Source organism: Phoca vitulina, unplaced genomic scaffold (assembly GCF_004348235.1).
Source record: "Phoca vitulina isolate PV1807 unplaced genomic scaffold, GSC_HSeal_1.0 scaffold25, whole genome shotgun sequence".
Classification (NCBI taxonomy): domain Eukaryota; kingdom Metazoa; phylum Chordata; class Mammalia; order Carnivora; family Phocidae; genus Phoca; species Phoca vitulina.
This window is the reverse complement of record NW_022589728.1, coordinates 37945892-37961559: the sequence shown is the minus strand read 5'-3', so window position 1 is coordinate 37961559 and position 15668 is coordinate 37945892. Positions and strand designations below refer to the sequence as shown.

The 15668-nt window shown below is 37.6% G+C and overlaps 1 protein-coding gene across 1 annotated transcript in view; it reads right to left on the bottom strand.

Moving 5' to 3' along the window:
• NECAB1 (N-terminal EF-hand calcium binding protein 1) overlaps positions 1–15668 on the bottom strand; it is a 197189-nt gene that overhangs the window by 48966 nt on the left and 132555 nt on the right. The window contains exon 6 of the mRNA XM_032421994.1: positions 4468–4604. Within this exon, the coding sequence (XP_032277885.1) occupies positions 4468–4604 (137 nt within the window). The remainder of the gene's footprint in view (positions 1–4467; positions 4605–15668) is intronic.

The following is a 15668-nucleotide window of genomic DNA, read 5'->3' as shown; positions in this document are numbered from 1 at the left end:
ATAATCACCTGCAAGCAAAATTAAAGCCTTCCCTTACTTCTGTAATAGACAACCATCAAAAGGAGAAGAATAACTTCTAAACCTAGAAGGAATTAGTCTGGATAAAGAACAACTTTGGAAAACAGAGTAAATTTTCAGATTCCATTGTAAAAAGAAATTCACATATAATTAAACTGTGTTCCCAGAAATCTGGTTTGCGAAGAAGAAAGGCTTATGTAAGAGGACAGGGGCCTCTCGAGGGAAGCTTCAGTGTAATGTGATGATTATTCTTGTCATTGGCTATTAGGTACTTTCAGAAGACATGGAATTAATTTAGCCAGTATGCCAGGACAGATACAAAGAGTGTTGTAGAACACCATCTGAAAATCTCACCTCTGTGGCATTCCAGCTGTATGCACCCCTTCTCTCTGAAATTGCCATTTTCACATGAATAGACAGAGACATTCTGCCCAACACTGCATGTCTAACTCATTACTGCAGGATGAGTGATACTATGTGATTCCTCCCTGGGGTTGATACTAGAACAGATGACTTCTCAAAATTTGCTATATTCCAATGAAGTTTTGTATCCCCAGGTTTCACAAATATTAAGCCCCAAAGTAATACTGATGCTTAAGGGGAAGCAAATTATTATAACCCTGGGATTTTTAATGCTATCTGCAGGTTGCAACTGTTGACTATGCAGGGCATCGTGGAATCTTCCTTTATGTTATAAAAAAAACAGATGAGTTCTGGGGTACATTGATTTGACCTCTCCTCTCTGACCTTGTTCTAACTCTTCTCAAATCTTTACTATATACTGTTATGAGACTAATTTCCCTTAAAACTTTCCATTATATTTCTCTTTTATTTACAACCACCAAGACAATCCCTGATCATATGAAATCTAAATGCATTTGTCTAGCTTTTAAGACCTTTCTTTTTTTTTTTCATTTGAATGCATATATTTTATTTTTTTTTAAATTTTTTTTATTGTTATGTTAATCCCCATACATTACATCATTAGTTTTAGATATAGTGTTCCATGATTCATTGTTTGTGCATAACACCCAGTGCTCCATGCAGAACGTGCCCTCCTCAATACCCATCACCAGGCTAACCCATCCTCCCAACCCCCTCCCCTCTAGAACCCTCAGTTTGTTTTTCAGAGTCCATTGTCTCTCATGGTTCTTCTCCCCCTCCGATTTCCCCCCCTTCATTCTTCCCCTTCTGCTACATTCTTCTTCTTTTTTTCTTTCTTAACATATATTGCATTATTTGTTTCAGAGGTACAGATCTGAGATTCAACAGTCTTGCACAATTCACAGCGCTTACCAGAACACATACCCTCCCCAGTGTCCATCACCCAGTCACCCCATCCCTCCCACCCCACCCCCCACTCCAGCAACCCTCAGTTTGTTTCCTGAGATTAAGAATTCCTCATATCAGTGAGGTCATATGATACATGTCTTTCTCTGTTTGACTTATTTCGCTCAGCATAATACCCTCCAGTTCCATCCACGTCGTTGCAAATGGCAAGATCTTATTCCTTTTGATGGCTGCATAATATTCCATTGTATATATATACCACTTCTTCTTTATCCATTCATCTGTTGATGGACATCTTGGCTCTTTCCACAGTTTGGCTATTGTGGACATTGCTGCTATAAACATCGGGGTGCACGTAGCCTTTCGGGTCCCTACTTTTGTATCTTTGGGGTAAATACCCAGTAGTGCAATTGCTGGATCATATGGTAGCTCTATTTTCAACTTTTTGAGGAACCTCCATACTGTTTTCCAGAGTGGTTGCACCAGCTTGCATTCCCTCCAACAGTGTAGGAGGGTTCCCCTTTCTCCGCATCCCCGCCAACATCTGTCATTTCCTGACTTGTTAATTTTAGCCATTCTGACTGGTGTGAGGTGGTATCTCATTGAGGTTTTGATTTGGATTTCCCTGATGCCGAGCGATATTGAACATTTTAAGACCTTTCTTAACCTTAGATGCCAGATGGGTTGTTCTCACTGTCCCAGGTCCTCATCCACTGCTGTTCTATATTGTTCCTTTTACCTGGGATTCCCTTTCATTCATTCAGTTTCGTATATTTAACATGTAGTTGTGCCAGGTACAGGGAAACAAGGCAAAGCCCCTTCCATTTAGAAACTCAAAGTCTAATGGGAGAGATAAGTAAAGGATTGAGTTCGTAGGTAAGTCTAAGTAGAGGGTACTGAGAAAGTAAACAGTGGTGGAGTCGTAGGTGAAGGTTTTCCAGAGCAAGTGCTGTCCAAGCAGTGACCAAACAAATGAGGAAGAGCCAGCCAGAAGGAAGAAGATGGGTACTATGGGGTGGCTGAGAGACCTATCCCTTCAGGGAGAATATACTCTGCCATTAAATCTACCCTAAAGATCCCACTCAAGTCTTATCTCCTCTGAGGATTATTTACTGGTCTCTTGTCTAATATCATGGAAAAAGGACAGCCATCTTTCTTGTCCTGTTTTTTTTCTCCACTGGTGAGGGCCCCGGGGGTCTCCTTACTTTGGTTTCTGGTGGCCAGCTGATTGCTAGACGGAGCTAGGGAGAGGAGACACGATACTTTTAAGCATGAGCCTAATTCCCACTCTTCAGTCAGGGTCACCAGACACTTCAAGTTGGATTATGGGCACAAACCCATAGTACAAACTAGTTTTTTTTATTTGCTTTTTATTTATTTATTTTTTAATGAAAACCTCCCCAGAGGAGTATCATGGATTTGGGGTGGGATCTGGGCATCCCTGGGTACCTTAGTCAAATACCATACAATAGCACCACCCAAATTTACATCAGACCTGTAATAGTTCTCATTCTTCCAAGCTCTATTTGAGCTAGAAGCCTATAAATAAAATATTAATTAGTCCTTTAGTGTCTTCTACTTTCCTTAAGTTCTGCATTATCACATTCCTTCTCATTAAAAACAGCCGCTGTGCAGCTGTTGGTAGTTTTCACAGGAAGCCAAGGCTAGCCTGTGGCCTGACACAAAGAACGGCTATTCATCATATATTCACTATATGGTGGTGAATGCAGAGCTCAAGTTTGCAGGAGATGACTCTAGAAAAAACCCAAAGTGCAGGCGAAGAAGGGAAGCACAGCGCTTTTGCAGGCTTCCTCTCAGGTGACAAATAATTGATTCTAAAAAGGGAGAATCCACTTCACATCAAGAAAATCTAAACAAAACAGAGAAATCAACCTCGTTTTCCCATTTGGAACATGAAATCAGTTTCACCGTATTTCAAGATATTTCGTTATCCTCTGCTCAAACTTGAAAAACGGGGTTTTTGCTTTTCTAAAGCTATTTGTTTCACCTGCCATTTGATAATCACTCAAGGCAGTGAAAATAAGAAGTTTATAATGTGAAAATGCTGCAAGATCCATGGCCCAGTGCAGACACATGTTCATCAGCTGCACGAGCTCATTAGATTTGAGATTAGAGGCTTTTCTGTTTGAATTTGGTGGTGCTCACTCATTTTGACATTGTAAACACATGGTTGAAAATTCTACTGTTTCTCTGAGATGGCCTAATAATTACGTATCCATTAGTTTGTTTACAGAAATTGGTCATACTGAGCAGTCTATTATCAGCCTGTTCAAAAAAGTTACTGTGTGGTTCTCCCTAATTTAAAATGCAAAAGTTAGATGGTCATATGTATAGGTTTCAAGTAACACATGCAAAGTATGTTGCATAAGCCAGAGTTTTGCCAAGCCCTTCTCTAGCTTGCAAGGTATAAACAATGGCAACTCAAGAAAGTACCAACTGTTGGTTAGAATAATTTCGATGTCTGCTTTACACGGTTCTAATTCAGGTTCCTCTTTAGCATTGGCACCTTTATTTTTGTAACTATTATAGTAGCATTACTTATCTTCTCAGTGATATTAACTGGTGGTCTTGAATTTTGAAATTTTTTCCTACCATTCACTTTTCTTTATTTCCTTAAATAAATAGGCTGATTTGATTCCCAAGTCCCCAGGTACATCCAGGTTCACTTAGCCTCTAACTCTCTATCAGTTCCACATTTTCACATAATACTCATTTGCAGATGAGCCCAAATATCGTCAGGAAATTCCATGAAATCTTTTACTCTTCCTAAATCCTTGGCACCTTATTTACCCTTCTGTATGATATATATCACTTTGCATCTTACACTATGGTTTTAGTCTTCATGTCTTATTTACATAATAGACTTTAGCCTCCTGAAGAGTCAGGACTATGTAAAATGTAACTTTACATTATCACAGTGTCTACTAAATTTGCAATTTAAATTTGAATAAATGATGGACAGTAAAAGTAGAATGGCTTCTTTTAGTGGCAAATATAAGGCAAGCACCCAAAGGAGGTTCCTGTAATTCTATTTAAATTTATTAATTCTTTTTTAGTTTTCACTAGCTTAAGCATGATGTCCCTCAACTGGTCTTTCATAGTCACTACAGAGATATCACATGAACATATTTAACTTGCCTTTCTTGACGGGTTTGCTCCTCAGTAGTTTCCATGGCACATTCCAGAGAATTCTGGAGAGACTGAAGCTGATTCAAGGTCTCCTTCAATAAAAATCGAGTTACAAATTGTTCCAAATTGGAGGCCTCTTGGTAGTCCTAAGGATGATAGAGCAAAGGCAATTAGAAGTATGATAAGGAAGAATATCCAGGAATGGTTTTCCCCCACGTACCCATCAATCTGATTAATTTTCAAGGAGAAACCAGGAAGAGAGAAGATATGTTGCCCCTGGAGGCTGGGGCAGTGCTCTACTCGCCCACCAGAAGTTGAATATAAGAGCTGCAGAGATAACGGGAGTATCTAGCTCATCTCCCATTGAATCTGCCTCAATGTGAGGAAAAAGGACAAAACCCACTAGAATTAGAGAATAGACATCTGTAGAAAAGGAAAAGAACATTATCTGGAGAAAAAGCTTGGAAGGTGATTAACTCAGAGTTTGTTCTGTGCTTCATTTAAGTAATGACCATGCCATCATTTATTTTTTCTATTATGAACTAAATGCAGTCACGTTCCAGCAATTGGCTTAGTTCCTTCTTGATGTATTTATTATGCCTGATCTGTATTATACTGAAGCCAAAGGAAATTATGTGTAGTTATCCCCCAATTCAGAAAATGTTAGGCATGGAATATTTAAACAGTTTACTAAATCTGCTTATGTCCCTCCCTCAGGAACTTACCTGAGGCTCGTGTGCATCTAACTCAGCCACAAAAGCACCATGCTTTCAAACAGCCCCAAGTCTACCCAGAGATCACGGCATATACAATAGCTATACTCGTCGAGTTTAGTCTCAGGAGACAGGGGGCTGTGCATGGTGCTACCTGCTGTTCTTGTCTTCTACAGTCTCAGGGAGAACCAAGAAAGAAAAAAAAAAAAACAGGCTGGCACGGAATAGGTGCCAGACCACTCATTCAGGTCCTGAGACTAGCGAGCTAAACCCGATTTTCTAAAGTATTGAGTGGGAATGACAAATACAAGTTCCGTTAAGAAAGATTGATCTAGCTCTGTCCCTACATGATTTTTTTCATGGGTGAAAATATAAAACCAAAAGGAGTAACAGTGACAAGATAATGCCTGAAGTTACGATGTGCTGGGGAGTCTCAGGTCACGGTTGTAAACCCAGAAAACCAAGACGTAATTATTTAATCTTTCTGGGTCTCAGTTTTCTCATTTACAAATCAGACGATAACCCAGGCATACATTCCAACTCAAAAATATTCTGTGCTTCTATCAACTCTAAATTAGGACATAATGGATTGTGGCCTCCTGACAGAAATTACTTTGGAATTTTTCTTCTGGTGGCCCAATCACCTAATGCCATAGAAATCCTCCTTTTGTTCTTATTTTGAAATCATGAAATGTTTCAATCATCAGTTTCTCTTTAAGTCCATTCTTGTAGGTGAACATGGAGAATTCTCTTATCCACCATACCTAATGATGTGATTTAAAACTTAAAAATTTTAATGCCTTTAAGCTCCACCTAAGAAACTAACCATAAACTGAAACATTACATGCTTATAATAACCTAAGGATTTCTGTGAGTTAATTCAAGGTAAAAATACACCAAATATTTAATTTTATCAAATAGCTTAGTAGTGAATAGCAATAAAAACTTCAAAAATTATTCCTCAATGTGTTTTTAAGTTGAGGAAGTCTTTCTTTTGAAAAGAAAATGTATGACAGAAAAAAAGGTGTGCTTGATTTTTTCCCCAGTCATTTGCATTTTGTGAAAGCATATTTTTTTAAATAAAATTTATTTAAAAAAATTTAAAAATGAAACAAAATTTATTAAAATGCCAAGACAACATATTGGTGTAGTCAGAGATTATGCCAATTACATTTGCATCTCAGTATACACTGTGACTAAAGCAAATGATAAAATTTTATACCTATTTGTAGAGGGCCTGGAAAGGGAAGAAAGCATACATTCACCGAGCAATGCATTATGACATTAGCCTCACTCTTTTCTCAGTTAAATGTTAAGTATTTGTCATGTCAGAACTATAGAATTGCTTATCATCGCAATTAGATTTTAGCTTTCTAGACTCAAAGGTCATGCCTTATACTTCTGTGTGCCTCACGGTGCCTACACCAGATACTCACTCAATACTTGATTGCAGAGAAACTCCCAAGTTTAAAAATGTAATTGGGTGGCTACTCTGGTCTTACATAGCAAGATTTTGGTGATGACAAAGTTCAATATTTAAGGACAGTTAAAACCCGATAATTGGCTACTCCATGGCAGCAAATTAAGAAGTGGTTCTTATACTGAGATTTACCTCCCAGTCTGATAAGACTTCGCTATCCTTATTAGTGATTCTTCAGATAATATTAAGAGATGGCACAACCAGCTAGTACATTGGACAGAATTGCTGATGCCTGGATACTGAGAGTGGTGGTGGGTGGGTTTAAGGTTTGGGGGTATTCAGTTTTTTGAGTCAATACGAAGATTGGCTGTTATGTGCTAACTCTTGATCATAAGGAGAAAAAAAAGAGCTTGTTTTCTAATGTTCCTGTTTATCCTTCCAGACTCCGCTCACGGCACCATCTCTGTAGAGCCTCTCCTTTCCTTGAGCCACCATTTTGCTTCATGGGATTAGGCACACCCTTCTTTTCCCTTCTCTGTGCTCCCAGCCAGTGTGTAGGATTTATTATTGTATATTGTAATCTGCTGTCTACTTGCCCATCTCCCTCAGCCTAGGCCAGATCTTTCAAGGTAGGAAATATATCTTACAATCATCTCTGCCTCCAGAATGCCCAGAACAAAGTCCGGCTGCCCCATAAATGCTTAAAGGGTATGTGAGCAGCAGGTGTGGGTGAGTGCAAATTCAGGCACCAGAGGGCGCGTCTGAGCGCTGGAAACTGCTCTTGCCTCCCTGCTCCCCCCACCCAGGCACCAGCTCCCTCCCCTGCCTCTAGCTCTGGCTGATGGCAGACACTGTTGTCCAGCTTGCCTGCTCGTGTGGGCTCTGCGATAAATGGAAACAAAGGTTTGTTCTTAACAGACTGTTTGTCCTCATTTCATTTTCTGGACCATGTGTCAGTCTTCTTCCCTTCCCTTAATCTGAATCCCAAGGTTTAGGACTGCAGACCCAGGTGGCATGGATCCAGTCTTCCCTTCCTTCTCTCAGATGTGCAGCAGATGTTCCTTTGGAAGGCAGTGGCAAAAGAAGCAGATGGAAAATTAAATAGATAACAAGCTGGAAAATGTCAAAGCCTGGCCCTTTCTATTCTCAACAAATGTGTTGGTTCTGCAGGTACAAAAAGGGATCTTTGCATGCTGAACTCCCCAAAGACTGATATGTTGGCTTAAAACAGTTCCTGTAAGCAAAATCTAGAATTTGAGAGACTGGCAGAAAGAACATACACTGGTCTACTAAAGCAGTAAAAAAACATAGTGCCTGATATCGAGATTCTGCCACTTTTTTTCAGAAACAGTTTAATCCTTTATGTCTATTAGAAAAGGTATGGGTAACGAAGGCTAATGATATGTTCCCCAGATTCCAATAACGTTCATTCATGTCACTGATAATTGTCAGTTAAATTAATCTTTACGTGGAAATTGTTAAGTAGCATTAATATTTCCGTTTGTGCCTTTGCCAAGCTAGAGTGTGAACATTTCGATCTACCTATTTCTTTTGTATGGAGCTGACACAGGGTGAGGATTCATTTAAGTAAAAACCCCAGCATTAGAAGCAGAGCCCTTTGAAAATCAGGTTTCTTAGGGCCCTGCCTGTGCATCTTAATTGTCAGATCATTTCTCAAAAAGCAAGCTCCTGCCCATCTGCGTAATGGAAGAGTAGAGATCCCGGCTATTAAACCACTATGAATCATCTGAGTTAATTAGGAAAATCAGAGCATCAGTCTTCCCTGTTTGTATTTGCCCTACTTGAAAATTAATCAAGTCTGTGACATCCAGGCTCAGCGTCTTCTAGTTTATGAGATCAGATGCAATCACATTTAGCAGGGGGTACTGCTTCTGATCGCCGTTTGATCTAAGCCCCTGCAGCTTTCCCTGTTCCTATGTGAGACAGCTGTGCCGGCTTCTAGAACAAAAAATTCACTTTTACAAAGATAAGTTTGCCTTTTTTCCCTTACTCTTCCCCAAACTGTTACCTTTTAAAAAATAATAACTGGCTTATACTGCTTTATCTATGTCCTATTTTTGTAAACATTCTTAGACTTTCATTTTAAATGACTTTTAAGCTGGGAGAATACTATATCGAATTTAAGGCTTAAAAAAAAAAAAAGAACTGGTCCTTACTTCAGTCTTAAAAATGGACTGAGGTTAATTCCAGATAGGTAGTCAGAAATTTTAGATAGCGGTACAAGAGATTAAAATATTTTCACACTGCATATTCCCAAGGATTAAAGGAATTATAGATTTTCAGGTTAGTGAAAGAGGAAACAAGGCTCTAATTCTGGAATAAAATGTTATTAAATTATCACTAAATTTAAATAACTTGTAAGCCCTACGTTGAGATATTCTGTAGTTTGAAATCAGAACCTGACTTCTATTATTTAAGACCTTTACATTGACAAACTCCATTGTAGAGGGCTCATCCTAAAGTTACCAAAGATTGATTTCATGTAGGTTTCTTTCCTCTGGCTCTTCCTATTGCTCTGTTTCGTACCAGGAGACTAACAAGAACATATGGCCCCTTGGATGTCTTTGCCGAAAGAATAAAATAATCCCATTCTGTTCAGAAGTAATCTTCAAACAAGTGGAATTTTGGCAAAAAACAAAAACAAACAAAACCTGGATTTGAATGTGGAAACGATAAACAGAGTCAACCCAAATTTGAGGGTTAATAGCTAACAGATGAAGATTTGGATCCCATTTATCACATTTAATAACACAGTGTGGTGATTAAGAATCTGGGTTTGAAGACAGTTACACAAGTTACACATAAGTTCTAATCAGTGTTTATGCCACTTAACAGCAATGTGAGCTTGGGGAAGTATTCAACCTAAGTCTTTGTTTCCCTAACTATACATAAGAATAGTGGCAATCTCATAAACTTGTGAGGACTGAATGAAATACAGCCTGTAAAGCACAGGGTATGATGACTAGCTTATAGTTCCTGATCAATGTTCATCATTGCTCTCAATCCATTGGAGGAAGGATACTACAAAGTGTAATGAACAGATAATTGGCTCAAAATTCACAAGGCTTGAGCTTGAATGCTGTGGTAACAGTTCACTTCAGAATTCTGCTAGTATAAATATATGTTGGTGTTCAGTGTGTAGCAGGCTCTTCACAAATTATTAAATTTTGGAGTTCCTTCTACATATATATATATTTTTTAAAGGTTTATTTATTTATTTGAGAGAGTGTGAAACATGAAATAAAATGAAGTCACATGTATCAAGGTGTTTTAAAATGGAGCCAGGAGGTCCTTAAGGAAGTAAGCCTCACACAGGACCTCACATATAGAACCATGAACTTTTAAATTGGGCCAAACCACAGATCAAGGACTCTGCAAGAACACCTGTAACTTGCTACAGGAAGAGACTTTTGCTTAGTGATAGCCTTAGCAACTAATTATGTTTAGGCAAGATTAGTGTTCTGTCCCCATCATCAACCAAAATTCTTTATAAACAACTTATATAGGCATTCTCTTTTTGTCTTTAAAAATCCCTGACTTTTGCTCCCTAGTGAGACACTATTTGGATTGCTGCCCAAATCTGTGTACCTCAAATGGCAATTCTTTGTTCCCAAATAAATGCTTTTGCTTAATTCCTGCCTCTTGACAATTTTAGATTGACAAAAGCACACCACATACCTAAGAATATCAACTCAGAACAAACATCAAGACATATTTCCGTAAAATTATTGGGCTTTAAAAGACAAAGCAAAAATTCCTTGTGCACTTAGACATAAACAGCAAATGACTTACAGGGTAAAAAAAAAAAAAAAAAAAAAAAAACCCAAAACCTAAAAACTGGATTATCATGAGAATTTCCAAAAGAAAACTTTTTCTGTCAGAAGAACGTGAATTGAACCATGAGAAGGCAATCAGCAAAATCTAGACCATGAGCATCTCTCTAAAGGACTGCCGGGTAACCTGTAAATTAAAAGTCATGTTAACACACATAAAAATGGGCACAACTAAACTACAGTTTTTAGAGATGAACATTCATGTGATGAAACCATAATAAAATGCAAGGAAATGATTACTACAGGAATCTGTTTGGTCCTTATATCCAGGGGGACAGAAGATAATTGGAACAAGGCACATGGAAGGGTTGGGAAGGCTGGTAGGTTTGTTTGGTTTCTCGATCTGGGTGGTGGTTTAAAGAGCGTTTTGCCTATAATCATTAAGTTCTACATGTGATTTGCGTGACTTTCCTCCTTTTCATTTTATTTTTACAAAAGTTAAGATATGTGGAGGAGCCAGCCTGGTAGAGATACACCATCCTCATATTTTTGAGACATTGTGGGAGTAGACAGATAAGGGCTGTAAAATACAGGAGTCTTTGGCAGGCAGTAGGACAAGAAAATCTGTAAACACTTCCAAATTAGTAATTTTTATCACCTCTCATATACTATCTTCTCAACTGCTAGCCTGTATTTTTCTGGAATGTAACATAGAACCAAATGTTAAATTTTTTTTTCAGCATGAAGAGCAGAGAGCTATATTTACACATAATTTGGGCTAAATTTATGTTTGTTGATGTTGATAATAAAAGATCATCAAAATTTCTTCCCCATAAATATGCTGCTTTCTACCTTATTGCTCACACACTTTTCTTCGAATATCATTTTTAAGCATGTACTACCTCAAGGTTAACACGCACTTGTAATTTGACTCCTCCTAAACAGTGTATGTGTCAGATGGATAGTTCTATTTTAACCACAATCTTAAAATATGTTGAGTTAGTATGTCTAAGTTACTGAATTTGTCAGAGAAAATACATCTTCAAAACGTCATTTATGATCTTTCAACTTTCAGAGACATATTTTCTTTGTCTTTGATCTAAACAAACCCTATGACAGCATAATGTATGGGAAATATTAGATACTTAATATATCTGAGCATGGACACACTTTTGGATTTAATTTGCCTTTATGGCTCACTCACGAATAAAATACCAAATCATTCCAGTAACTTTTTGTTCAGGAAAAAAGTATCTCTGGGAATAGTAACTTCTTCAGAATAATAAATAGGCAAGGATTTTTGCCAGTCAGACTTAAAAAAATAAAAATACTATATTTCATCAAATATGAAGTGCAATTATGAGATGCATCTTTTTTTGTATTTTATACACCACTAGGAAATAAAAATATTTGCAATTCAATTTTATACACCATCAAGTGCAAGATGCATCCCAATTTCATAGACATTAAAATGTAAAAATGTATGCATCTTAGAAATTGATGAAATATGGGGTTTTGCTACATTTCATTATGACAATGACTAACAACAAGAAATAGACAGTCTCTTTATACCTGTAATTCATGCTTGTATGTCTTTCACATTTAAAAAAATTTTTTAAAAAGATTTACTTATTTAAGAGAGAGAGAGAGAGAGCACACACACTGGGGGTGGGGAGCAGAGGGCAGAGGGAGAAGCAGACTCCCCTGCTGAGCAGGGAGCCCAACATGGGGCTGGATCCCAGGACCCCGAGATCAGGACTTGGGTTGAAGGTAGATGCTTAACTGACTGGGATACCCAAGCACCCCTATGTCTTTCACATTTTAAGGTCTGGAATGTTATACTGAGAGACAATACTGAACATTTCTCCTATGTGTTCAAGAAAATGGTCAATGTAAGAAGAAACTGGCTACGGACTGAAATCATAACCACGGCTTGCCTTTCTTAAAATTGGGTTTGTGCCAAGGTCTTCTGGTTCGCTTTAGAAATATCTAGATAGGCTTATTCAAAATCTTCATATGCATCCTGAAGACTAAGTTAAGCATTCATGGTGGAAGTGTTTCTATGGTACAATGTAACTAAAATAATGCAGCTTGCTGACACACACATCCTGGGTAGATTACAAATAGTAAAGACCCCTTAATTCCTAGGTGATTAAAAACACACAGGCAACTATACAGGGAACACACATAAGAGAAGAGTTATAAAAATCTACCTATATTCTCCTTTCTAAAAGGTCTTCTAGATGATTATATAGATTACTTGCAATCAGTTCTGAATATCTTATTTTCAAACTGATAAATTGGAAGGTAATATTTACATTAAAAAATTTCCTGGAAGCTCCACTTTTGGCAACAGAATTTATTAAATTACCTAAAAAATACTTCTTTTACAAAAATATTAAAGTATGATGAATATTTTAAATACATAGCAGAGCTTCTAAGAAAATAAGAAAAAAAACCAGCAATGGCCAAAATGAACAGGAAACAGACACACAGACTATAGTGCTATCATCTAGCACTGAAATCCTTGCTGTCCTGTAGGCATTTTCTTGAGCCAGAAGCTTTAAGTTTCAGATTATAATTTTGGGGGGAGATGAGATGAGCCAAGGTGGAGAGTTGGAATTGGAACACACAAAGGAATATTATCCATAAACAAAGAGAGATGACAAATTATCTCAGGCTTAGCTATGGGTACAAAAAATTCTTCAAAACTTATAACCAAAGCTTAGTCCACATTAGAGTTGGAAGCTCAATTCCTTTACCTGCATGATGCAGGGGATCCCTAAACTGAGAGATTAATGTAAAGTAGTTCTGTATTAGTAATATCCCGGGGCACCTGTCATAAACCAAAAAATATATTCTTTAGGAAGTACATCATCAAATCACATTTCTCAGAATACCCAATGATTTAATCATCGAAGTATGAATTCACAGCGAAAAAAATTCCATCTAACATGTATCCATATTGCACAAATAAAAGAATCACAAAAAAGAGTTTGCAGAAACATGCTTCAATGCTCAAATTAAAAAAAAAAAAGTAACTGAAAACATAAGGAAAGAGAGACTACAACATAAAGCAGGGCAGATTTCAAAAGAAGCGATATGAACTTGAAAAAAAAAAAGAATGAAACACTCAATGGACAGATTAAATATCAGATTAGATACAGATAAGGAGAGAATTAGGGAACTAGAATATAAATCTGAAGTAATTATTCAAATAGAAGCACAAAGATGGACAATATGTGATAGAAGGGATAGAGAAAATGAGAAGGTCTAACCTTCTAGAGAGTTCTAAGAGGTGAAGAAAGAGGCAACAGCTGACAATTTTGCAGCATTGAACAAAGCTATGGCATCTCAGATTCAGGAATCACAGCAGATGCCAAGCAGCATAAATAAAAATCAGCCCTTAGACGCAATATAACATCTTAAATAACAGAAGTACTAATACTTTATTTTCTCTTCCCTCTTGAGGAACCTGCAGCTGAAACAACATGAATGAACCCTTGTTCCAGCTCTCTCTGGACATGTGGCTGTTACCCCTGGCAGATGGGCTCTTCAGGCAGAGGAAGTGGCAATCATAGGCTCTCACCTTTCGAGTTCACCACAAATAAGTGGTGAATCTTTCTCAAAGTCCCTTAAATGCCAGAGTGCAAGTGATCAATATTCTGCATGGGTCCCTTGAAGTCTCCACTAGCTTGGGACAAATCATCTGACATTGCACTTTAGAACTTTCAGCAAAATAAAGATGTTTCAGTAATTTTCACAGGCTATATTGGACTTTCCCCTGCTCCCTTTTGAAGTTACTGGTCCTGTATTTTTGCCCTTTTTTTTCTATTATGTGTTCTGATTTTCCCTTATTGACTTATAGAACTTCTTGAAATGTTCTTAATACCAGTCTTTGATGGCTGAGTTTTACAAATACATCCGCCTGTTTTTCATTTTCTTTTCAAATTTTTTTTTTTTAAAGATTTTATTTATTTATTTGACAGAGAGAGACACAGCAAGAGAGGGAACACAAGCAGGGGGAGTGGAAGAGGGAGAAGCAGGCTTCCCGCTGAGCAGGGAGCCCGATGCGGGGCTTGATCCCAGGACCCTGGGATCATGACCTGAGCCGAAGGCAGACGCTTAACGACTGAGCCACCCAGGCACCCCATTTTCTTTTCAAATTCTAAGTGCTATCTTTTGAAGTTCAGATTCTCCTGAATATAATAAAGTGAAAATGATCAGTTATACCATATAATAGATACATTATTGTGTTCTGTATCTTGTTTATGAAATCCTTCTCGAGGCCAAAGTTAAATTTTCTAATATAAAAAAATACTCTTAAATCTTTACTCTTCTTCCATACATTTTTGCCAGATCTATCACAAGTTAGGTTTCTATAGATCTCCTAACTATTGGTTTGTAGATCTATGATTTTTTTATTGTTTTCCCTGCTAAACTCTCTTATTCATTTTCCTAGAACTCCCATTCTATGTTGCAGCTTCTCACTTAGCTGTCTCTTAATCTTTTATATTTTCTAGATCTTTGTCTTTTTGAGCCACATTCTGCGTGACATCTTCAGTTCTGTCTTCAAGTTCCCTTATTCTCTTTCCTGCTGTATCTAATCTACTGTTAAACAGTATCCTGATGCATTAATTTCAGTTATTATATATTTTTGACTCATACTTATTTTTTGTTCTTTCTCAAATTTTCTTGGTATTTTTTTGTATACTCCTGCTCAATTTCTCACATTTTTAACCCCACCATGTATTTATATGATACATTAACATTTTTATCCCCTACCTGATTATTTTCAATGTATAAAGTTTTGGACTGTGTGTTGAGATTTTTAAATAATATCAGCACAAATTATTTGCAAGATTAATCTTTGAAACCTACTGGACAAGATTAGGAGGATTCAGGGGCACCTGGGTGGCTCAGGCGGCTGCCTTCAGCTTGGGTCGTGATCCCGGGGTCCTGGGATTGAGTCCCGCATAGGGACTCTGCCCCTCCCCCTCAGCTCCTGCTTTCTCTCTCTCTCTCTCTCTCGCAAAAATAAATGAAATCTTTAAAAAAAAAGATTAAGAGGATTCAAAGAGGATTTGATTTTACTTTGGTCTAGTTCCTGGGGGCAACTTATCTTAGAATAATTTTAAATTAAATTCTTGGCTTGAGGCTATTTTCACTAAACAGGAAGTTTAAACTTGGCTTGAAAATTCATAAGGAAGGGCTGACTTGTTATAATTCTCAGTTACCCTTTGTTAATTTGGCGCTCAGAATCATTAGGGGTAATTTTCCTTG